Source organism: Euprymna scolopes, chromosome 17, assembly GCF_053919585.1.
Source record: "Euprymna scolopes isolate OS-2025 chromosome 17, ASM5391958v1, whole genome shotgun sequence".
NCBI classification, from domain to species: Eukaryota; Metazoa; Mollusca; class Cephalopoda; order Sepiida; family Sepiolidae; genus Euprymna; species Euprymna scolopes.
In genome coordinates, this window is record NC_136498.1 from 22,308,688 (window position 1) to 22,332,963 (window position 24,276).

A 24,276-nucleotide genomic window follows, 5' to 3' on the forward strand; every position below is an offset into this window, starting at 1 on the left:
TTTCTGAATTTTTGAGATGAGGATTGGTTATTCGTATTATTTGGATTCTTCAGACTACTGTTTTCATCTAGAATGTCATTTTCACAACGTTTCGGTTGATGTAACCTCCAACCTTCTTCAGGTGTATAATGTTGCTGTTACATACAAACAAGTAGAATGAAATAAATAAAAAATTTTTCTTTTTTACAAAAGGTTTTATGACCATTATTTTCCATCTCAACATTACTTAAAAGTTTCTTGCCATCATCCATCTCACCCGGTGTACACTTCTCTTTTTCCTCCAACTAAATGTTGGCCACAGCTGCTGCTGCTGTTGCTGATGCTGATGTCTTCATGGCACCTGATTACTTTGGCAGAATATGAGAGAACACTTTGAAATGAAATTCATCGACAAACAAGTATGTGTTCACAAAAAGAAAATTAAATTGTGTTCATCTCTACAACATGAGCTGGAGAAGTATAAAGATTAACATCTAGTTTTGTTACATAGAGAGCTGAACTATAAACGTGAGCCACGTACCTGTGTTATATAGTAAGAAGGTGCATTTGCTAATATTATGCTGGTGATTTAGATCCACAACTAATGTTGATACATGCACCGAAAACCAAGGTCATCTTGTCAGTAAGTATTGCCCTCAATGCCACTTCAGTTTGCGGCATACTGGAAATGGCTGTGACATCATATTGTGATGTAGCCTAGTTAAACAAATAGTAGTTTCTTGTCAGCCAACAACAATTATTTTATTTCTTGCTTCATGTTGCGTGCTTCAATGAGTAGACATGAGGGGAGGGAGAGCAGGAGGTGGCAGATTCAGCAAAGATTCATAGCTACTATCACATTTTTGACTGACCCACTTCTCTTCTGCCTCGCTTGTTTATATTGACCTGTTCTCTTGCAGGTGTTTTAACCCCGGCAGCTGTGAGGTTAACTACTTGACCTATTCACCTCTGGCGACATCAGTTTTGACAGGTCTACCTCATCATTCAGTACTTTTAGCCTGCAGACCACCCTGTGTGTGTGTGTGTGTGTGTGTGTGTGTGTGTGTGTGTGTGTGTGTGTGTGTGTGTGTGTGCGCGTGTGTGTGTGTGTGAAGAGTCTCAACACTTAACAATATGGCTAGGGGAGAGAGTGGAGGAGGTAGATAGGCAGTTTGTTGAAAGCATGCACGCCTGGGGAACTCTGTTCCGTCTGCTTGCTTCCCACCTGACTAAAACCTGGATGTTTTCAAGTCCAACATAGACAAATTCCTGATGAACCGCCCCCTTAAGTAGACATTTTTATTAAACCCCTACACTAACGTACTGTACATGCAATATCCCTAATCCCTGAGTGGCTTCCGGGCCTTGATAAGTGGTGATCACCCTGTAAAAAAAAAAGGCGAATACCATGTGTTGAAAATGACTTATGATTAACAAATATCCACAGCCTAAATACATCCCCCACCATGAGCAGAAGAGAAAGCAATGACAACAGTTTAATAAAAGGTACTTTCTTTAAATTCTTCTTTTCTTTCTGGGACAATCATGGAATGACTGCCACAGTCATGAAGGATTTCTAGGCTTAACATGGAGATATGAGTTATGTTTTAATTGTGTTGTTATGGTTTGTTGGACTGCATTTAACAACAAACATGTATTTTATTTGATTGTGACATGCAAGTCATTAGAGCCCCCTCTCTGTAAGAAGGGAGGTAATGTAACCTATTATGAAATGAATGGCGAAGCAATCCCTACAAAAATATATATAGTTTTATTGACTATAAGATAACAAATACGAAAATAACCTCAGATCGAATTCAGCAAAAATGAGTAAGTTGGAATCTTCGGGAGGCAGGTAAGTTCGTCTTCCCAATCTCTTGCCACAATGTTAAACTCAACGTCAGTTTATAGTGGGAAATGAGACCCCCCTCCCAAATGAAGTCACTTTGATTGTAAACTTTGCCATGATCAAAACTGTTGGTACTCCCAATGTAGGTGTCTCAGGTGACCAACAATAAATCCCCCACTTCCCAAATTGAGAAGTAATATTGTATAACCGTGTATAGATATGTACAGCACAATCATGTTGACACACCGGTTCTCACCAGATCACCGAAGTTAAGCAATGTTGAGCCAGGCCAGTACAAGATGGGTGACCATTTGGAAAGGCTAGGCTCTGTATATACCTTCTGGGAAGGTTGGGCATGGGGCCAGCACCCTCACCCTGTAGAAAGAACTCCTCGCTACAAAAACATCTACAAAAAGTTGAAGATGGCCTGTGCCCCTCCAAGGGCTCAAGGGCTATGGATGGTGTGTAGATATATCTACATATATTGTATAGCTACTGTCTATATAACCATGTTCAATAGTTTGTGCATATAACATGTATTTATATGAGATGTCACTAGCCCCTGCATATGTAGATGTGGCATGTGTGTATGTTACGAAAATATCATTTAGTCACTAAATTCTAGTGTGTATATACAGTGTTCATATAAATAATGTGCAACAGTAAATGTTGCATCATGAGTGTATATACAAATACCAAGTGTGTCTCTCGAAATGTATGCATAAAATACATGCTTATGTTCTATGGCGGTTACCATAAATTTTAACAACTTTTGAAAAAGGGTCACCATTTCGGTCAGTCCCCCTTTTGGGGCACCTCCGACATTAGAGAGAGAACAAGAGTGCTGAAAAAGAATGGTTGTGGAAAAGAAAACATCGGTTATAATTAAGTGCGACGAGACTTTAGGATTGATGATGTTTTATAAAGGTTTCCAAGAGATAGAGTACAAAGAGGATGGTACATTTCTTTGATAAAAGTCTTTACCCAGGGAAACTGGTCCGTCACGTGTTGATGCTTCTATCGTTTCCACATGTCTGAGAGAGATTTCTTCTTTGTATCATATATGTTATATTTTAAAAGATTCGATTATTATACTTAAGATGATGAACGTTCTTTTGTTGTTCATGTCATAAGAAGAGTAAGAGTCTTAGTGAGAAATTAGAGTCTTAATCATGTTGTTGGAAGAGATGCTAGTTATTATATATATTCATTGTGAGTGTTCATATTGTTGAGATGTTCATATTGTAAGAGATGGGATGGAGACGTTAACAAGTATATATAAAGAGAGAGAGTACATATAAATACACTGAGAGGCGATTCAATATCTAGATAAATAGACCGAGAGATTGGCATTTATGCTTTTGACATTTCTGTATGAAACGGGAGTGTTTATATAACATAAATAGTTTGACATATACTTTCTAACACATATTTTTTAGATGATGATTTTATCAAAGGGTTCTTATACATAAATGGACAATATCTTTTCTCGTTGTAATGATGAACACAGAAGACGGCAATTATGAAAAACATGATGAGCATTTATTTCTTCCATATGACCGGTCAATGGCTTTGCATCCAGGAATTCAAAGTTTCTCCTTTACATCTTATTTTTCTAAAACCCTCTCGCTTCCAGACAGTGCCAAGGTTCGGTCTGAACCTCTCTTGACTCTTCGACCCTCTGACTCTCCCTAACTCTAACTTCGAACTCTTTCCTATATTGAGAAATCACATGTATGTCTGGCCAACATGACAATAATTCACGTGTCATCAACATGCGTGATTTGCACGTTTTTGAAACATTCTGATTTCCCATTTTCCTTTGTTGTTTTACAAAGGAATTTAACCTACTTATCTAATTCATATAACCCATATTTTATTATTCATTCTACTTAACAATGTGCATAGTGTCCAGCCAAATTTGTATTTATTAAATATTTCATCAGAATCAACAATTTACTGGACATTCCATTTAAAACCTATTTTTCTTTAAAACTTATCTCCAGGGTTCGATTCCCGTTTTCTCTGATTTTATTTTCATTTACTAATTCTCTTTATTTTTACTTACATGAAAAAGGGAACAAGCCTTTTTCATGTAACATCTCTCTCCAACACAGTCTTCTATTCCGATTGGCTGAAACCTCTGGTGACGTTGAGAGAAGAAAGGAAGGGAAAAGTAGATAGTAGGGAGAAGGAGAGAAATAAAGGAAGCATACTGTAGCAGCATTATAGTAGTAGTTCACTACAGTTCGACTTCCAGGTGTGTGTATGTTTACACATTCAAATACAGTTCACATAATGTGACAAATAACATTTTAGATACAATTCTGTAAGAAACATATATATATATATATATATATATATATATATATATATATATATATATATATATATATATATATATAACATCGTTTCTGTGTGGCACACCAGACATAGGTAGACATACCTTCTTGTATTGTCTTTTCTGATTTCTGGTTCTGTAAATGAAAATACTTCCCTATAAAGGAAACATCAAATAACAGGTTATGTTTTATATATAACTTTATTCTCTCATATGCATGCTTTCCTTGGAGTTCCTATTTATAATGCCTCCCCACGGGACACAGTTAGACACCCAGGTCGTTTTTTAAAGTGGAGAAAAGGAACAAAAATTAAAAAATTGTCTCAGTCATGAAGGATTTCTCCTCCACTGAGAGAGAACAGGAAATTGAAGTGCAGCATGTGAAGAACAGATATTACATTTTGATCTTGACCTGGAGGCCAAGGTTTCTATGCTGGTTTGTACATTTTGTTGTATCGCCCAATATGCTAGTGTGGATATAAAAAACATGATGACCTTCATCGAGGTGATCTTCGATAAACTGACTCCTCAACTGACTCGTGTTTATGCGTATATATCAAAACCTAGTACTTTGTTAGTTATGCACTTTACATAAACAGATCAATCTTATTATTTATTGTTTTGCTGAATTAAATTTCAAAGTCCTTTGTTATCGTAAACTTTGTAAATATTTTATTTCAAAATATTTGACTCATCAGTAAATTCCAAATCTTTTATTGTTTCAAATATTTATTTTCTAACATTCTTTATATTTCAATAACATTGTATATTAGTTTGGTCGTCCATCGATACATGCAGTTTCATGGAAACATTGGAAATTAAGCCTGAAGAGTCCTAACATACAGCAGCAATGTCTGAGAAGATTGTCTCTTGAGGCTGATCAGAATCATACTCCTCTCTGATATAGGTTTGAAGGCCAAGAAGATAAATGGAAATTAAATAATTGGTAGATTCATAAATTATCACCCTCGGCTCCTCCAACCAATAATGAGATTCTACTTTTTTAGGCGTTTACATGTGAAACCCTGAAAATCTTGACAGAAAAAAAAGAAAAAACACAAAATAATTATTTTAGGATCTAAAGTGGGGCATCAGTTTTATATATAAATTTAATGCAAAATGATCTTTATATGCAAGCTAGTCTTACTTTTTAAAGCAGTTAACTAAATTGATTTACAACTGACCCTAAGTCTGACTGGCAACGTCATAAAACCACATGTATTTGGCTAAAATGATACTCCCTCTAAAAACTGAAAACGCATAGAATTTATCTTTCATAGCAAAAGAAATAAATGAATAAAAATTAAGTTCATATTTGGAACTGATTGTGATCCATCTCTCCAAATAAATATTTGTTTTCGGTTATTACTGTTTTCTTCTCGTAAAGTTTTAAAGGTGTTCACATTCCATCGCCTAAAAAAGTATAATCTTATATTTTTTAACGGTAATCTTAGTATACAAAATAGTAAAAAAATTTCTTTCAAGCTTTTAAAGCAAACAAAATCTTTTTTCTCTAGTGACACATTTAAGAAAACTGAATGCAATTACAAAAGTGTTTCTTACTTTATATATATATTCATTTCAGATTAAATATGTTTTTAACTCATTTCAAAGTGTTTTTTAACATATTTTATTAACTGTTTGCTCATATATATATATATATATATATATATATATATATATATATATATATGAGCAAACAGTTAATAAAATATGTTAAAAAACACTTTGAAATGAGTTAAAAACATATTTAATCTGAAAAGGAAACACTAGATAAATGGATAGTCCTTAATCCGCGGAGTTTCGAAGGAATACTTTCCTTCTCATCAGAGGGTAGGAATTAGCAAAATGCGGGATCGGATTTTTCATGCAGAAGTATTTGATGAAACAACAAGTAAGTCAAAGATCTTACTTGAAAACAAAAAAGTGAAGCAGAGGGAATATGGTGAAGAAAAAGGTGATTACACATGAATGGATAGTCTGGTGGAAGATAAATAATCCAGTGACGGTAAAATCCAAATGTAAAACTTCAAGACAGTTAAAAGATTATATAATTTTTATGTTAATAAAACGTTGATAAAACAACAATGCCTCCATCATTTAATCAACTCACTTTAACATTATATAATGGCAGCCTGGGATTCAACCAACAATTTAAAAAAATGAACATTAGAAGATTCTCTTATATGAAAAAAAAAACGAATCTCCATGTGGAAAATAAAATTTAAAAAAAAAGTAAACGCAAAACAACAAGAAGTAAATCCACACAGAAAATAACGAAAAAAAATATCTAATATCAGGAATACAAGTGACTAAGGTAATTAAACTTTGTTTTTTTTTTAACTTACCTACGTGTGATATATTTTTCTTGTATTGACGCCATCTTGGTTTTTTTTTTTTTGCTGTACTAACTAAATTGTATTTATCATGGCTTCTAACACCAGTATCCTGCCATTTGACTGGAGTTTTACAAATCTGGTAGAAGCATTTCAGTTTGTAGCAATCGCTATGCTTGGCTGGAATAAATGCCCGGGAGGAACATTTCACAGTGATCACAACTTTTATACACCCACACATATGAAAAACACGTAGGTACATGATGTTGTGATACGACCACAGCACACATAAAAAAAAGGAACTATGTTACGCTCCCTCACATATGGATACAGTAAACAGGCTAAAACATTCGAGAAAGCCTGTATATAAAGATTTGCCTGCCAAAATCAAATCAGTTTTCTCTTCAATTTCTCCAGTTCAACACATGTTAGGGAAATCCCGTCCATGGGAGACATTAAAACCTCTGTCATGAATTTATGCAGGACAGACATGAACTTTAATACCCAACATGGAAAATTACCACATCGAGCAAGGATTAAAATCTCCTTTTAAACAATCTTATTTTGAACTACCGTTCTTATGATATGAACACACACATGTTGTAGAGGGGAACAACCTGTGATTAAACCAGTTGACCATACAACCAAAATATTAAACACAGAGGCAAAAAGAAAACAGCAAAGTAAAAGAAGAATGACAAAAAGCTGAAATCAGTTAAAAGATGATGAATTGCCTTTTATTTATAAAAAGGAAATAAGTAAAAATAGTTAAATTTGGAAAACCTGAAGATTTGCGGTCCGTCAACCGGTACTGGAAAGCTGCTGAGGGCTACAAGTGGTGCTGGAAGGCTGTAGGAAGGTGTGGCAGGTGCTGGAAGGCTGCAGGAAATACTTCGAGCTGGAAGGCTGCGGCTGGTGCTGGAAGACTGCAGGAAGCACCAAGGGCTGGAAGGCTGCAGGAGGGTGTGGCTGGCACTAGAAGGCTCAAGGTGGATGCAGCAGGCGCTTGAGGGTGCAAGAAGACTGCAGGGGGCGCTGGAAGGTGCAGCAGGTGCTGGAAGGCTGCAGGAGGCGCTGGAAGATGCAGCAAGTGCTGGAAGGCTGCAAGAAGCACCAAGGGCTGGAACGCTACAGGAGGCGCTGGAGTGAGCTGGAGGTTGGTGGATGAAGAAGGATAATTTCAGGAAGCAGACAAACAGTAGTAGTCGCATGGTAGTGTGGGAACATGATAAGAATTAGCAGCGAACCAGATGTTAACGCGTCCACTATGAGAGACAAAATGAAAAATCGTTGTTTGCATATGGCTCCACGCATCGCTTCCGCTTGGGAAGAAAAAAAATAAGATAACTACAAAATAATTATTGATTAATGGCAGAGCTCCGCGCCTAAAATAAACACCTCAAATATCACAGTCGCTGGGAGCCGGTTTGCCACTATAAAATGAGGGAACTAAAAAAGAGGAAAGTGGAGATTCGCCCTGCTGCGTCAGTGAACACATGGATGGATTCTCCCACCCGACCTAAAGAGATGAAGAAGAAAAAAAAATAAGGCACGAGTGAACTGAAGCCAACTACACTCTCATGTTATGGTCAAATGCCTTTAATTCTAAACAATGCCTAATTCACACAAACCAAAGAAGAGAGGAGGAGAAAGAAGACGAAGACGCCGGGCTGCTAGCACTGATGAAAGGAGTTACTCGCTTTCCAGTTACAAGCCAGGACATGCATCACCGACAGCAGGATGACCAGCCTACCCTAACCCTCTCCATCGTCCAAAAGATAAGTTACATTTTACGAACATTCATTCCTTGTCAATTCATACATACCTACAAACAGTTTATGAACATTCATTCCTTGTCAATTCATACATACCTAAAAACATTTTACGAACATTCATTCCTTGTCAATTTATACATCTCTACAAACATTTTACAAACATTCATCTCCTTTGTTAAATCACATTCCATCCTACGAACACTTTGCCTCTCCTAATACAAATTGTTGGTAGTAAATAAAGTCGGTTCTCAACCTTCAATATTCGTCTGTCTTTAATTATATGGAATCAGAATCTACACACTTCCAATGTTATTCATTTCATGTATTCTTGGTTGTGGCCTCTATGGCAGCCTTTCCCCACTTCTAATCCTTCTTTTTATAAATACCGAGGCCATAGTAGTAGTTTATGATCGCATAAGAGTAGTTTATTAATTGCATAATTAATATGGAGAAAGGTAGCCCTGAAAAGGGCTAGCCCTGACAAGGGCTGTTTAAACTACTGCTGCTGGAAACCCTTCGGCTGCTGGGCTTGACTTGACTGGGAACATCAAGGTCACATCTCGGGAATGGTTCCAGAAGTGCTGTATATACGAAATAGCATGGTTACAGCAAGCGCGCTCCTCCAGTAGAAAAACAAATGAACAGAATTACTTTCTCAGCAAATTAATCACAATAAATAGGATTTCCAACATAAATTTATTGTATTTATGTTTGATTCAGCTTGTAATCAAATCCCTCCTATTTTGTTTAATGGAGAAAGATTGAATTAAGGTTTCTTCCTTCTCAATTTGTAACAGAAAAGGAGGTTGTTGCAATTTTTAGCACAGATTAGTAGTTCCACTTGTTTTACTGCTAGGCGGTGTTTGTGAGATTGTTTACCACTAAAAAAAAAAAAAAACTATAACGTAAGTCCACCGCAACACACACACACACACACACGCACACACACACACACACACACACACACACACACACACACACACACACACACACACATTCGTTTATATGATTTACAGACGGTTCTTCTCAAAAATAGTCACATGGACTTTAAGCCTGTGTGCGGTACACTCATTATACAAAAGTCAATAATTTCAAGTCTCGTGCTATTCTCAAAAAATCCTCACTTCACTAATCCTCCATTATGAACATTCCACACGAGCAAACACTGATGTTGGAACAATTTAAGCTAATATTCCTAACATGTAAATAAATGTGTGATTTCATGTTCTTTGTCAAGTGCTGTCTTTTTCTGAATTTATTTTTATTTCTTAATCATGGGATATAAGTTGGTAACCCTTTCTATGAATTGACGACCCCGTTAAATTTACCTTTAATGGTCCCACTAAAATACATTCCCCAAAATCGATCCTATAAATTGGTGACTCCGCCATGAATTTGAAAACACATCCTATATAGATTGGTGACCTCCCGACTTGCATCCAATAAGTTGTTTCAACAAAGATTTGTCTTTTATTTCATAATTAATAAAATAAAAACAGAACAACAAGCAAATTATATCTCATTACAATTCGTGAACAAAGGACTAAAAAATTCAACACGTGGGCAGTAACAGTAGAAGAAAAATGTTCACCTCAAATTATTTTTAATAAGGTCATTGAACACCTTAAACCTACAGAGAATTTTAGAATCAATCGTCTAAAATTAATGTCATATAGAGAAAAAATCTGACGAGTCATTAGGTGACTTTGTCAACAGATGTAAACAGCTTACACAGACAACAACAAAGAATAATAGAACTTATTGCCAGCACGCCAATTACGGACTTCCTGAAAGAGTTATTAAAAAAAAAGATAACGCCTTATTGCAATAACCCTTATCCCTGAGTGGCTTCCGGGCCTTGATAAGTGGTGATCACTGTGTAAAAAAAAAAAAAAAAAGCTGCTAACACCCATTTAGAACAATTCAAGGTCATGCTGAACGCTGCTGAGGATTGAAACACCAATATACAAGTAATAAGAACACACACACGTTTGCGCGAGCCTTTTCAAGTCTCACACAAAAACACACATTCACATTTCAAGCTATATTACTTGTCATATACATACGCGCACGCAAACATACGCGCCCACGTCCACACACACGTACATATATTCACGTTCGCGTACATACACTCACATTCACGTGTATATACACACACGCTAACGTGCACACATGTACTCACACACGCGCACACATACGCACACAGATGGATGACGTCACTTCCTTTCAAAGGAAATCCACACATGCGCAAAAGACCACCGGAAACAAGTATAAAAGGAAGAGACAAGCTGTTTCTAACCCTTTTAGGACCAGCTTTCGAGCTGTTCGGTCTACGGACCGACCGCGTGTACCTCACGTCATTTACTACTATGTGGGACAAAAAGCTAACAGACCGTACATACACATTCTCACTCTTTCTCTCTCCATCTACTACTGGTCCCTGAGAACACCTTCACGTAGCTGACTGCTAACTGACTTCAACACTCTATCCTTTTCTTTGTCTACACGATGGACTGCCATTTCTCGTTCTATTACATTACTCACTTCTTTTCCCACGCGCGAACAAACGATAGTGACCCGAACTTGAGATGAACACACATTTCCTTTTTCTTTCTACAACACCAGTCCCGCAACGAACAATGGTTACACCCGCGCGTACTTGAACACATGTTATATCTAAAACATTATTTTAACAGTAAATAAACAACGTTTATCTCATCCATCAATTGAGTTTTTGTTTCCTTCAATTCCATTCGTTTCATTATTTTCTTGTGGCGAGTTAGGGTATTATTATATCCTGGTCCGCAACACGTTCTAAAAAATGAAGTAATTGCTTTAATTGTGGTAAAAGCCATGATTTTTGTTGTGAAGTTTGTCCAGCATTTGGATCAAAATGTGACTCATGTTGAAAGGCTAACCACTGAGCAGCAGTTTGTTTATTAAACAACAAATCAAAACAAAGGTCACGAAGCAAAGAGAACAAAAAAAAAAACTGTCACAACATCAATGACAATATAGGAGGAATCAACATAAGAAATTGCAATCTATTCGACCTGTTATAGTGTATAATACACAAACACTAGAAGAACAAGTCAAAAGCTTAACATTTGAGTGCATTAAGACATTATCTATTACTCAGAGAGATGAAGCTTTTGTATATGTCAACATAAAACTGCTCAACAACAGGACTTGGCGCAAAACAACAATAATTTGCCCAACTTGCCTAACAAAGACAACAAGCAATGTTAGCTAAATAGCAACTTTCTCCTACTAGTCAACATCAATTTCTTTCTCAGCAATAACAGCAAGATCCACTGACCCAAAAGGCATTGATTCAACAATAACAATAACAATAGCAGTAAAAGCAACAACAACAAGCAAGTCTGTTGTGTCGCGGGGTGTACATATAAGAGGGAAGCATAATAGGGACATCATATAGCAGCATATAATGAGAGATGGCGTTTATAATGGCATATATGGCGGCGGCGATGAATCAATTACTTGGGCAGTTCATATGTGTAATAGGAGGCTGATATGTGAAGATATGTGTAAATAAACAGTATTTTTAAACACAGAGGAGAGATACATAATTGATGAGGGGGATACAGTTAACACTTCGGAAGGGATTTTATATAAAGTTCAATATTCAAGATGATGGGACAGAAGACAACGCATTACTTTTGTAAAATGTTTTTGACTTGTAATGGGGGTATGAGACGAATGGATTCGCCAATCATTTTTATAACCAACGGCTGTGCTAAACAACCAATGAAAACGTCCCAAAATTATTATAAAAATTGTCGAATTTTGGATTCGATCAGTTTGTCATTTACTACATCACGGACCGCATTTAATTCTTGGCTGACATCTTGGTTATTGATCTGAACTACGCCGCCATCTTGGTTACTGATCTGAACTACGTCGCCATCTTTGTTCAACACAATATCTCAGAACTTAAGAAGTTAACTACGTCACGGACCGCATTTGATTCTTGGTCGCCATCTTGGTTACTGATCTGAACTATGCTGCCATCTTTGTTCAACACAATGTCTCAAAACTTAACAACTTTGTTGAAATGATGATGAAGACAAAAGTTTACAACAATACAAAGACATTTATTTCCAACTGGTGATTAGAATGATGAGAATTTGATGCTGTGTTAGATTTCTACATTTTGTCTTCTCTTCGTCCCCTTGCTTCCTAAAGGGGTTTAGGTTAACTCAACTCTCCTCTCTCAACTACCAACTTGCCAACTCTAATTACCTCAACTCTCACCGACTTCGAACCCTAACTTAACTATATGTATTGATCTATACTTCTTTGTGACGTCGGAATGTAGCCAACATGTGCCTATTTTGCATGTGGATTATTGCATCTGCTTCTAACATGTTTTCTGGCAACACAAAGAACATTCCTTAATTTCCATTGCCCCATTCTACCTGCTTCGACCTAACTTTGTTTTATAGTTATTTCTACTATAATAGTCACTTCACTACATTCCTTGAATCGCATCTAAATAGCAATATGTATTCATTTTAACCTTTTCATTCCAGCATTCTCCTTTTATAAATACTAGCAGTTCAGCCTGGCTTTGCTTGGACCCTATGTACTGTTCATAACTTTATATGCATAGGTGTATATATATATATATATATATATATATTAAAAAGTTTGACTCATGTCCAGGTAACCTACATCTAAAATTTCAATTGTTTAGACTCAAAATTGGCGTCAACCCTTTCAACTTTGACCTCTTGGCAGCCAAATTTTCACCCAAAAACTGATTAAAAAGCTTGCTGCATGTCTGAATACCTTTTATGTAAAATTTCAAATGCTTAAACCCAAAATTGCCTGAATAGTTTGCTAGAGACAGCAAAGGTCAAATCTTTTTAACTTTGACCACTTGGCAGCCAAATTTTCATCTAAAAACCGATTAAAATGCTTGCCCTATGTCTGAATACACTTTGTGTAAAATTTCAAATGCTTAGACCAAAAATTGGCTTGAGTAATTTGGTAGAGACTTCAGATGTCAAATTTTTTAAACTTTGACCCCAATTTTACCCCCTTAACATTTATTGCTTTTGAGTTCAAATCAACTTAAAAAGTTTGATCCATGTCCAAGTAACCTTCATCTAAAATTTCAAGTGTTTAGACCAAAAATTGTCGGAGGAGTTTGGTAGAGTTTTCAAAGGTTAAATTGTTAAACGTTGACCCTCTAACAAATTTCTAGGCAAAAACCGACTACAAAGATTTTCCCAAACCTCAATACCCTTTATGTCCAATCTCGAGTCTGTAGATTGAAAATTGACAGAGTAGTTTGGTAGGGAAATGTACACACACACACACACACACACACACACACACACAGACAATTTCACTTTTATTGATAGATAGATAGATTATTTTGATCCTAATAATTACTTCATTTCTCTAAATACCGGGAGCGTTCCCCTTCAATATACAACAGCTCTAATACAGCAGCGGACACTTGCACAGCAGTAGTCACAACAATCAACCATAACTTTTCAAGTTCAGCTGAACTTTTGAACAACAACATAATGAAAGCAAACAGTACAAAAATTCCACCCCCAAGATTTTCCAGCACTGACCATATCTGTGAAGAAATAAAACACAGGATATGCAGAAAATTTATCATGATAGAGCAGCTCATGATTGACCACCACTTGTCTCTGGACAAGATGTATGCATGTTGGATAACCAAACAGTGAAATGGAAACCAGCAACAATTATTTTAACAAAATGTGCAGAACCGAGATCCTACATCCTTCAACTTCCAGACGAATCATCAAAAAGAAGAAATAGAATCCAAATAAAAGCAGCAGAAGCATCCACTCATAAACAAGTTCGTTTCAATATCACCTCATTACAAACAGGACAAACTAACACAAATAGCATCTCACACCATAGAAATCTAAAAACAGTCAACGTACACACCAACAATAAGTGTCAGTGAAATACATAGGCCAAAGAATATAATGCAAGTATCCAATAACACAAATATTAGAACAATATTTTTTTGTTAATTTATTTATTGTGGATTGTTATTCTCATCTTTCTTAGTTGTTGTTTCATGACATTTCAGCCAACTATTCCTCTGGCCTTCAGGGTCTGTGGCGCAATGGATAGAGATGTTGAATCTCTACGGTTCCAGGTGAGAATTGTCTGAAGATAGTGGTTTCAATCCTACCCAAAGCCGGCCAGAGGCTTACTTGGCCAAAACGTGGTGAGACAACAACAATTATGGATGACAGTAATTGCTGAGAATGCAGTTAGGAGATTCGGAGTTCCTATCCGTCGCGGTTACCGTCTGACGAAGGCCAGAGAAATAGTTGGCCGAAACGTTGTGAAACAACAATTAATAAAGATGAGAATAATAGTCCACAATGAATAAATTAAGAAATAATTCTCATCTCAATAATGAATTCCAATTGAATAAAATAAATATTTTTTTGTTTTCTATTTGCTATGGTGGATGTAGTGATAAGTGATTATCAACTATTTTCCTACAACTGTGATTTGCAGTTGAACAACATGGCCTAATTACCGGGTTCAAAAATCATCTCGTATATATGTTAATAAAACGTTAATAGAACAATATTGCCTCCGTTATTTAACCAACCCACTTTAACATTTACAGCAAGCTTGACATGATCTTTAAAAAGTATTTTCAAACCTACTTATTTTTAGTATAAAGAATCTGTCATGTGAACGATCCATGCACGCGCATTCGGTGAAACAGTTGACAAACAGATATAAATCCAACGACCCCCCTCCCTCCGTATACCAATCTTTCAATGTTGGCAAAAATATTTGTTGAGTATATAGGTTGAGAAGTGTTGTCACACACACACACACACACACACACACACACACACACACACACACACACACACACACACACACACACAGACACTCTTTCACTTTTATAGATAACTAGCAGTATTATCTGGCCTTGCTCGGGGGTTGCTTTGATACCTTTTTTTATGATTATTTGGATTTGTATCTTTGGTAATTCCAATATTTCTTTTTTTTTTGGTAATCATAAAATTATTTTAGTAAATTTCGGTTATATTGACACCTTACTAATCAACATAGCCCCCACGCAGTGGATGCAACATGCCAGTAACAATCCAATTTCGCTCATGTGTCCCCTTAGCAGCTATTCTTCCAGCTCAAAACCAATGATTTCTGGAACCATATGCAAAAGAAACCACAGGATCAACATCGATTATCTATTCATGGTAAGAATTTATGTGATTGTTGCTGTATAGTCCTACAATTAGTCAACTGTGTCGAAAAATTCATTATGTTGCCAGGCATAATACTTGTGCTTGGTTGTTGGGGGCCTATGTTTTGTTAAACTGACATATAAGAAACCTGTGAATCACATGTGTGTAGACTGTTTTGCAATTTCATCAGGATCAGTTCCTCGTTCAATGGATGTACAAAAACAGAAACATAATTTACTTTTGCATTGCTAAAAAAACACATAAATTTTCAAGTCTTATAAAATTCTTTGCAGTGAATGAAAAAGAATGAAGAAATTTATGTGTGGAGTTTGAACTGACAGACTACGTCATGCAAAAATAAATAAATAAATAAAATAAGACGTTATCAACTTACCCACAGTAGAATTTTCACAACACCTTGTTCTATCATTGTTGCTAAGCAACGACATGGAAAAAATGGCTTTACTGATGATAGATAAATTAAAATAATGGTTTTGATTACCGATTATCGGTAATTATCGTGGGGTATTCTGAGACTAAACTTAACTAAGATCACTCCCAGACACTAAAGTTCTGTAAATTTTAAAGAAAATCTATTCAGCCGTTTCGGAGACTATAAGGAACTCACACACACACACACACACACACACACACACACACACACACACACACACACACACACACTCTCACGCACACACACACACACACACACACACACACACACACACACACACACACACACACACACAGAGGAATATAAGGAACTCACGCACACAGACAAAGCTGCATTTATATAATTGTAGATAGGTAGGTAGATAGATAGATAGATAGATAGATAGATAGATAGATAGATAGATAGAGGATAGATGTAGATACAATAGATAGAGAAGAGATATACATAAAAAAAACAATTCTTTTTGCATAAAAAACAATATTTATACAGATATTTAATATGGTTTTTATTTAATTTGAAAAAAGACTATTTTAATTTATTAAACAAAATAAGGGAGAAAAGCAATTAATAAATATCACGTATCTTTGTTTCAAGTATTTTAAGCAGACGAATTCTTTACACGAGCAGTGACGACGAGCTTAAGAAAACTAAACGCAGTTACTAAAAAAAAATAAAAGAACAAGAATCTAACTATTTATTTTATTTCATTATTTTTTCTTAAAAGCTACTATTCATACAATTATGTTTTTTTATTAATTTATTTTTAAATTATTTTAATTTATTAAACAAAAAAAGGCCATTCTCGTTTGTGCGAGAAGAGAACGTGATTCTATGTCAACTAAAATCACACAGCAGCAGCAGCAGTCAGATGGCGCGAAACTGAAATAACAACAACTTTGTATTTGCCATCCGTACTTTCTTCTCCGTTCAGACATTGTTTCAGCAAAACTAGGAAACTCTGTGAAATTGTTTCCTTTGCTTTCCACTAATCATGGAGATCGGCCCTAGTAAACTGAAAAAGTCGTTATTGAACACGAGCAAAAGAAATTTGGACAATAATAAACCGAAACTTTCTTTTTATGAATTACCGCCGACCGAGACGATATCGTTACAAGAATTCGAAGAGTATGCAATCGAAAGATTAAAAGGTAAATAATAAAAGTTTGTTATATTGAAATTTCGAACCTACCCATGTCGGCTGGATGTGATGTCAGCACTTCGAGGCGGTGGTAATCTGAAAAAATAAATAAAAATTAAAAAATACTGGAAGATTCATTAATATAACCTAAATTGTAAAAAGTTTTTGTTTATTCTAAAAATTTGCTTATTCAAATTGGTATTCTAGTGGCAATTAAAAGTAAAAAAAAAACAACAAAAAAGTTTGTATGATATATGTAATCGTTACAGAACGAAGATTCCAAAAATTACGTAAATCGATCAAGTTTTTTTTTTTTTTTTTTTTGAACTAAGGAAATCAAAATTTACGATTTTTAGAGATTTTACTTCTAAACTGTATTGAACACAAGGCTGATATTTGATCTCGGCTCTTCGATTCGAGTTGTCTCCCCTATATTTATTTCATCGGATTTCATAATGCCCGACGAAAACACTATCATTTACTTAGGCATAAAATTGGTGAAAGTGCACTGGGGGACCACCCGAAGACGATCAATGCACGGTTGCACGGGTTGCCGCACTGCAGTTGCAGTACTGCAGTCACTGCACTGCAGTCCCCTGCACTGGTTGTTCAATCTGCAAAGGGTGTTTATTCCGAAAGCCGTTCTTAACATGAGGAGGTTGGGGGTGTTTATTCCGAAAGGCATTTTCTCATTTTCAACCTCCTCGTAATCAAGTTTTTAAAGGTAAATTTTCGGGTGGTCCCCCAGTGCACTTTCACCTAAAAGTTTATTTATTTTCTATTTAAATAAATAAATAAAAAAAAACACTTCATCAAATCTCCACACTAACGTAATGTACTTGCAATAACCCTTATCCCTGAGTGGTTTCTGGGCCTTGATAAGTGGTGATCACTGTGTAAAAAAAAACAAAAAAAAACTACTTGATCTCAATTTTTGGAATATGACATCTTCGTTCTGTAACGAGTACGTCCATCATACAGATTTTCTTTAGTTTTAATTACTTCCATTGATGCCAATTTTGTTTCTGAAATTGAGTTTGTTTTACTATAACACATAGATTCGAAAAAGTTGTCAAAGAACAAATATAAAACAAAACAAGGCAAGATAAGTTATTTTATTTTATTTTTTTACCTAACCGGAGAAGTTTTTTGTGTAAAATATTTATTCGGTTCGAAAAACGAGTGATGTTGGCCGCGATGTCTTTGAAGACTCAATAATCACTTCAAAATAAGAAATAAAACAAAATGGTGGTAGAAACTCACCTAATACATACTATCCTGACATTTATTAAGGGGGTTTTCTATCATCATTTTTTTTTTCTTTCTTATTTTGAAGTGATTATTTAGTGTTCAAATACATCCCGGACATCTGTTCTTGTTCTCCGGCAGCGTTCAACATTACTCGTTTTTCGAACCGAAGGTAGAAAAGTAACTTATTTTGCCTTTTACTGTGTGTAGAGGTGGGATTTTGCTGTTTGTCGGGTGCATTCCCGTCGAGGGGGCACAAGAGCTTGTAGTTCGTTGGAGCATCTACAATTAAAATACTTGTAAAACAGGCGGACGAATGCAACATTTCATTGATGGGACAGTGAGTGGCTGAAGCCCAGCTGATGGTGGTACTGGTGCAGTAGTGGTGCAGGTGCACTTGCACTGGTGCAGTAGGTGTATCAGAATTTTTTGTAGGAATTTTTGACACCCCTAACACGAAACTGCGAATAAAATATAAAAATCTCGTAATTTCTCTGTTAAAAGTGGGTTATTTATTTTCTTTATGGATTATACTTCCAAAATAAACTATTAAAGTTGTTTTAAAAGTAATAGAAATATTTTTTTTTTTTAAAAACAGTAATGAATTTTCCGAACTCAATATTTTTCAATTTTTAAACTTTAAAAATCTATAAAAAATTTTCTATTGATTCTATTTTTACGATATTTTCAGGGTCAATGTGAAATTTTATGCTCTTTCCAATAAACCGAATATAATATTTTAGACAAACGTTTTTTTTTTAAATTCACGCCCCCCCCCATTTTCAAGTTTCTATTAAAAAGTAAATAATTAGTTTACTCACAAATTGAAGAGAAAAGGTCAATAAATAATATATTCAAATTTAAAACAAAAAAAAACGTAGTGTTTTTTAGAATTTTACCTGTAAAGTTTGAAGTTTAAAACCTTTTTTTTTAAACCACGTTATTTTTAATTTAAAAAAAAAAAAAATTTTTTTTTTTAATGGAACCTTGGTCCTTGCTCCTTTTAATTGAAAAAACAATTAGGGCTTGAATTACATTTTTCGAGGAGTTATAAGCTTGGAAAGACAGGGGGTCGAATAATTCACGCCTCCCATTTTGAAATGTCTATTAAAAAGTAAATAATTAATTTATGCACCAAAGTCTTATATATCACAAATTGAAGAGAAAAGGTCAATAAATAATATATTCAAATTTAAAATAAAAAAGAACGGTTATTTAGAAATTTACCTGTAAAGTCCAAAGTTTAAAACCTTTTTAAAAAAAAAAACAGGTTGTTTTTTTTTTGTTTTTTTTAATGAAACCTTGGTTCTTGCTCCTTTAATTGAAAAAAAAAAAATTAGGGCTTGAATTACATTTTTTTGAGGAGTTATAAGCTTGGAAAGATGGGGTGGAATTAATCACTATTTTCACGAAATTTCTGACACACTAGCCAAAGGTTGGCGATTCTTTTGAACGCTAAGAGGGAGAGACTAGTAGCAAATGCACCGGCTCAAATGTGGCAACATTACTCCATACATGAGTAAATGGTGGCCTTGTAGAGGTACAAGATGCTCTCATGCGTAAGTAGCTTTCTAGCACGGTAGAGAGAGCCCACCTTCTTTGCTGCGGCCTTAGCAATGCCCTCAATGTATCTATTCTAATTCATGTTCCTCATAAAGGCATTGGTGTTTGCAAATGATGATAACATTTCACCCCACATTAGAACATTAATACGTCTCAACAAGACAAAAGGGTCTGAGGTTCCATGCCTCAGATAAAGCGGTGAGTTTTCACGTCCATTCGACTTGCTGTCTTTCTGAAAACTGGCGCCCTGAAAGATAAAAATTAACGCCAAGAATACTCCTCGGCAGTTAGTAACAGCAATCAATCTTATTGGTCCAAACAAAATCGTGGGCGGCCAAATCGTTCAATGAGGTTCCTGCTTATTTCTGCAGAATTTCTTACAGTAGTTATTAAAGGAAACAAGCTTAGTCTTGGCAACATTAAATGTTTCCATCCATTTTTGTCTGCATTTCGCTTCAGACTAGAGGTCTTCCTCTAGTGTCTCCTTGGATACATGTTCATTCGTTTTCCCCTCATGTCTGTTATAGAGCATGGCGTCATCAGTAAATATACCCATCTCAGACAATTTAATCAGGGAGGTCATTTATGAATATCAAGAATAATAAATATCCAAGAATCGCCCCCTGAGGTACACCCACATTTATATCATATTGTTTTCACATACGACCATTGAGTACGACTTGAATTCTATTATTTAAGATGGATTTAATTATGTTAAGTATTCATCTAGTAATGCCATCGGATTTGATTTTCATGAGAAGTCCATCATGCCATACCCTGCCAAAAGCTATAGATATATCTAGAGCTACTGCCCTACCTTCCCTTGCTTATCCAATGCATAGTACATATGTTCAGAGATTACAGTTAGGATGTCTGCAGTAGAATGGGCTTGCCTAAACCCCATACTGTTGGTTGGATAGAAGTTTAGCAGCTATGATGTGGTGGACTAGAGCTTGATTAATTATGGACTCAAATATTTTGGCGAAAAGAGGGAGGAGGCTAATGGGACAATAATTTAATGGGCCAATTCTTTCGTCAGAATTCTTGTAAACTGGTACCACAGAAGGCTCATTCCATGGAAAGTGGTCCAAAATCAGAGAATTTTAAATCCAATGTTTTCTAGCATTGTTATGTTTTTTTCTGAAAGACAACATCCTAAACTACAAAAAAATAAAAGAAATTTCAATTCTGACCTTTTATGTGTTGTCTGTGCTGAGGCTATAAACATCAGTTATTTATTGAAGTGAGAAAATGAAGGAATTGCCTATTTTTCAGGCATTCATTTTTACTAATAACATAGAATTATGTTTAATTATATTTTTCATGATTGAGAACTATATAGATTTAAAAATAATTGAGGCTCTGAGTTTCTGTTGTTAATCATTTTACATTAAATTTTCATAAAGTTAACCCTATGTCCATTTAACACACGTGACGCTTAATTGACTTTTTTTTTCTCATTCTTGCATAAAACCCCCAGGGAAGGGGAAAAATCTTTTCTGGTCATAAGCTAGTATATTACTGCAAACAAAATAATAGTAAAAAAAAAAAAATCTAGCTATTTTTTTTCCTCTTGAAAGAACACTTTAAATTTGTGTAACACACGTACGTCATGTGTCAAAATATCACTTCAAAATCTTCAATAATCAATGGATTTAAATAAATAACATACTCATACAATGCTATAAAATAGATTTATTTATTGAGAAATTTCAGGTTGAAAATAATAAAGCACATCCTGATTTCTTCCAATATCTACCATTGGTGGACTTGGTTTTCCAATCACATTCTCAGGCCGGTATGCAATTATGTCAGCTTTTTTTGGCCAGTACCATTGGCCTTTTCTGGAATACTTCATACTGGAATACTTTACTGATACTTCTATATCAGTATCTATAATTGATAAAACTTCTATATCAGTATCTATAATTGATAAAACTTCACTAGGAAATAAACTTTCTATTCAATGGCCTAACGTTCACAGGAAACATGAGTTGGAACAATTACATTGAAGGCATTGCCAGGGCCGCTGCAAGAAAGGTGGGCTCTCTCTACCGTGCTAGAAAACTACTAACACCCGAAAGTATCCTGTACCTCTATAAGGCCACCATTCGCCCATGTATGGAGTATTGCTGCCACATCTGGGCTGGTGCATCTGCTACTAGTCTCTCGCTCCTTGACAAGGTTCAAAAGAGAGTTGCAAACCTGATAGGCCCTAAACTGGCATCTAAGCTTCAGCCTCTGTCCCATCGACGAAATGTTGCATCCCTCTGCCTTTTCTACAAGTATTTTAGTGGTGAATGCTCTGACGAACTGCAATCACTTGTGCCCCCACTACGTGAGCACCCTCGACAAACCCGACAGGCTGCTAAATCCCACCCCCACACTGTAGAGATCCCGAGATGTAAAAGATCTTTTTACTCCAATAGTTTCTTCCCCAGAACCTCTAGACTCTGGAATTCCATTCCAGGTCCCTGCTTCCCCAACAGTACTGATGTGCAGAAGTTCAAGTGTAACGTGAACCGACATCTTGCTGCCCAAATCCCTACATAGTACCCCAGTAGTTGTTTCCCCGGATAGTAGCCCCCTATACCAAAGTGGCAATTTGCCTTGTTTGGGGTGAAAAATGTAATAAAAAAAAAAATTAAAAAAAAATTCTTTTGTTCTAATTGAACATTAAAAAAAAAAAATCCATGCTAAAATAAGACATTACTGAACATATATATATGTATATAATTGTCATATATATTTTCTAAATTTACTATATATATATATATATATAAACTATGAAATTTGAACAAAACGTGACTTTTCATTCAAATGATAGAACCTCATAAAGTTGAAGCTTTCTAGTACAAAAATAAATCAAGATAGAAACTTTATTCAAAAGAGATACAATAGCCAATAGACATTTTATTTTTATAATCACACACTTATGTTTTTTTTTTAATAATTAAAAATAAAAATTAAAAAATGTAATTTATTGCTGTAAACCATTTTTTAAACACATATTTGTTATGAATTTACATGACGGTTGCGCACGTCGTCTGCAACACTTGCGTGAAAAGTCCTCAGTCAACTCATTTAAAATTTTATAACAAAAATAATACATTGTTTTATTTGCGGACAACTTCAAAAGGCAGCATTTGGTAACCAGTACTTTTCAGCTTTGTTGATATGAAATGTTTTTATTTTAAATAGATCCTTGTCTAAATGTTAAAAATAAATTATCAAAGGAAAAATAAATAATTAAAATATTTGATTTTTCTTTTCCTCACAAGTTAAAATATTCAGATGTTGAGAAAATAAATTTCTTTATCAACTGTATGGAAAACTAAGCTGGCCTTGTCAATTTTTTTTTTTTTTTTTTTTACACTAAGTCACCAATGTGGATTATTAGTACTTGCTGCAGCTGGAAAAATGAACGCTGTCCAAAAAATTTTCTACTCCAAAATTCTTATATGTGTGCGTTCAAACAGTTTTCAAAAAAACTACTCGATATATTTTTTATGATACATACATGAAAAAAAAAAAAGAAAGTGTTTTTACACTAACCTGTGCATGTTTGAAATCTTTTCAATGAAAATTGTTTATGCTATAAAGCCTGAACTTTAAGGGATGATACAATCCAAATCAAATGACCAATTCGCTTAGGACAAAAACTAAGATTAAGAAAATACTTTATTCTGATTGGTTGCCAAATTTGAGTATTTTCTCACTTTACAGAACTTTGGGAATCAATGAGATTTCGCAACGGTAACGCATGTGATGCTAAGATGTAGCACACGTGACAATAAATACCTTAATTCTCAGGGGTTCAATGAATAAAAATTTACTAAAAGACTATTGTAATAATTAGAAGACTCCATAAAAATTTAGAAAAACACATTTTTCTAAAAAAAATAAAGGCACAATTCATGGTTTATACAGTATTTAACAATGTTTAAAATATCGTTCCCGTCTGAATATAATGCTCGTGACGCTAGAAACAAGACTATTATAAAAAAAAAAATGATCATAGCTATGGGTTTTTTATGTACTACATGAAAGAGTAATACTTTAAGTCTAAACAAGTTAAAAAGAAAAGAGAGTAAAGGGCGATTTTTAAATAAATGTTATCGCTGAAAACCGTTTCGTGACATGGAATAGCCCAGAGTCTATCAAAAGCCTTTTATAGGTCATAGTTATTGCTCTGAAAATGGAGCCCCTGTCGAGAGATTTACTAATCCTGTGTGATATAACAGTACATCTCGTAAAATGGAAACCATATTGCATGTCGTGGAGCAGGTTATTTTTGCTCAAGTGGTTGACCACTTCTCTGTTTACCACAGATTCCAGCAATT

At 35.1% G+C, this 24,276-nt stretch overlaps 1 protein-coding gene across 1 annotated transcript in view; it reads left to right on the top strand.

The window, feature by feature from the left end:
- Nucleotides 1–16,809: 16,809 nt before the first annotated feature.
- LOC145296712 (DNA primase large subunit-like) overlaps nucleotides 16,810–24,276 on the top strand; it is a 71,988-nt gene continuing 64,521 nt past the window's right edge. The window contains exon 1 of the mRNA XM_080142695.1: nucleotides 16,810–17,132. Within this exon, the coding sequence (XP_079998821.1) occupies nucleotides 16,976–17,132 (157 nt within the window). The 5' untranslated portion in view covers nucleotides 16,810–16,975. The remainder of the gene's footprint in view (nucleotides 17,133–24,276) is intronic.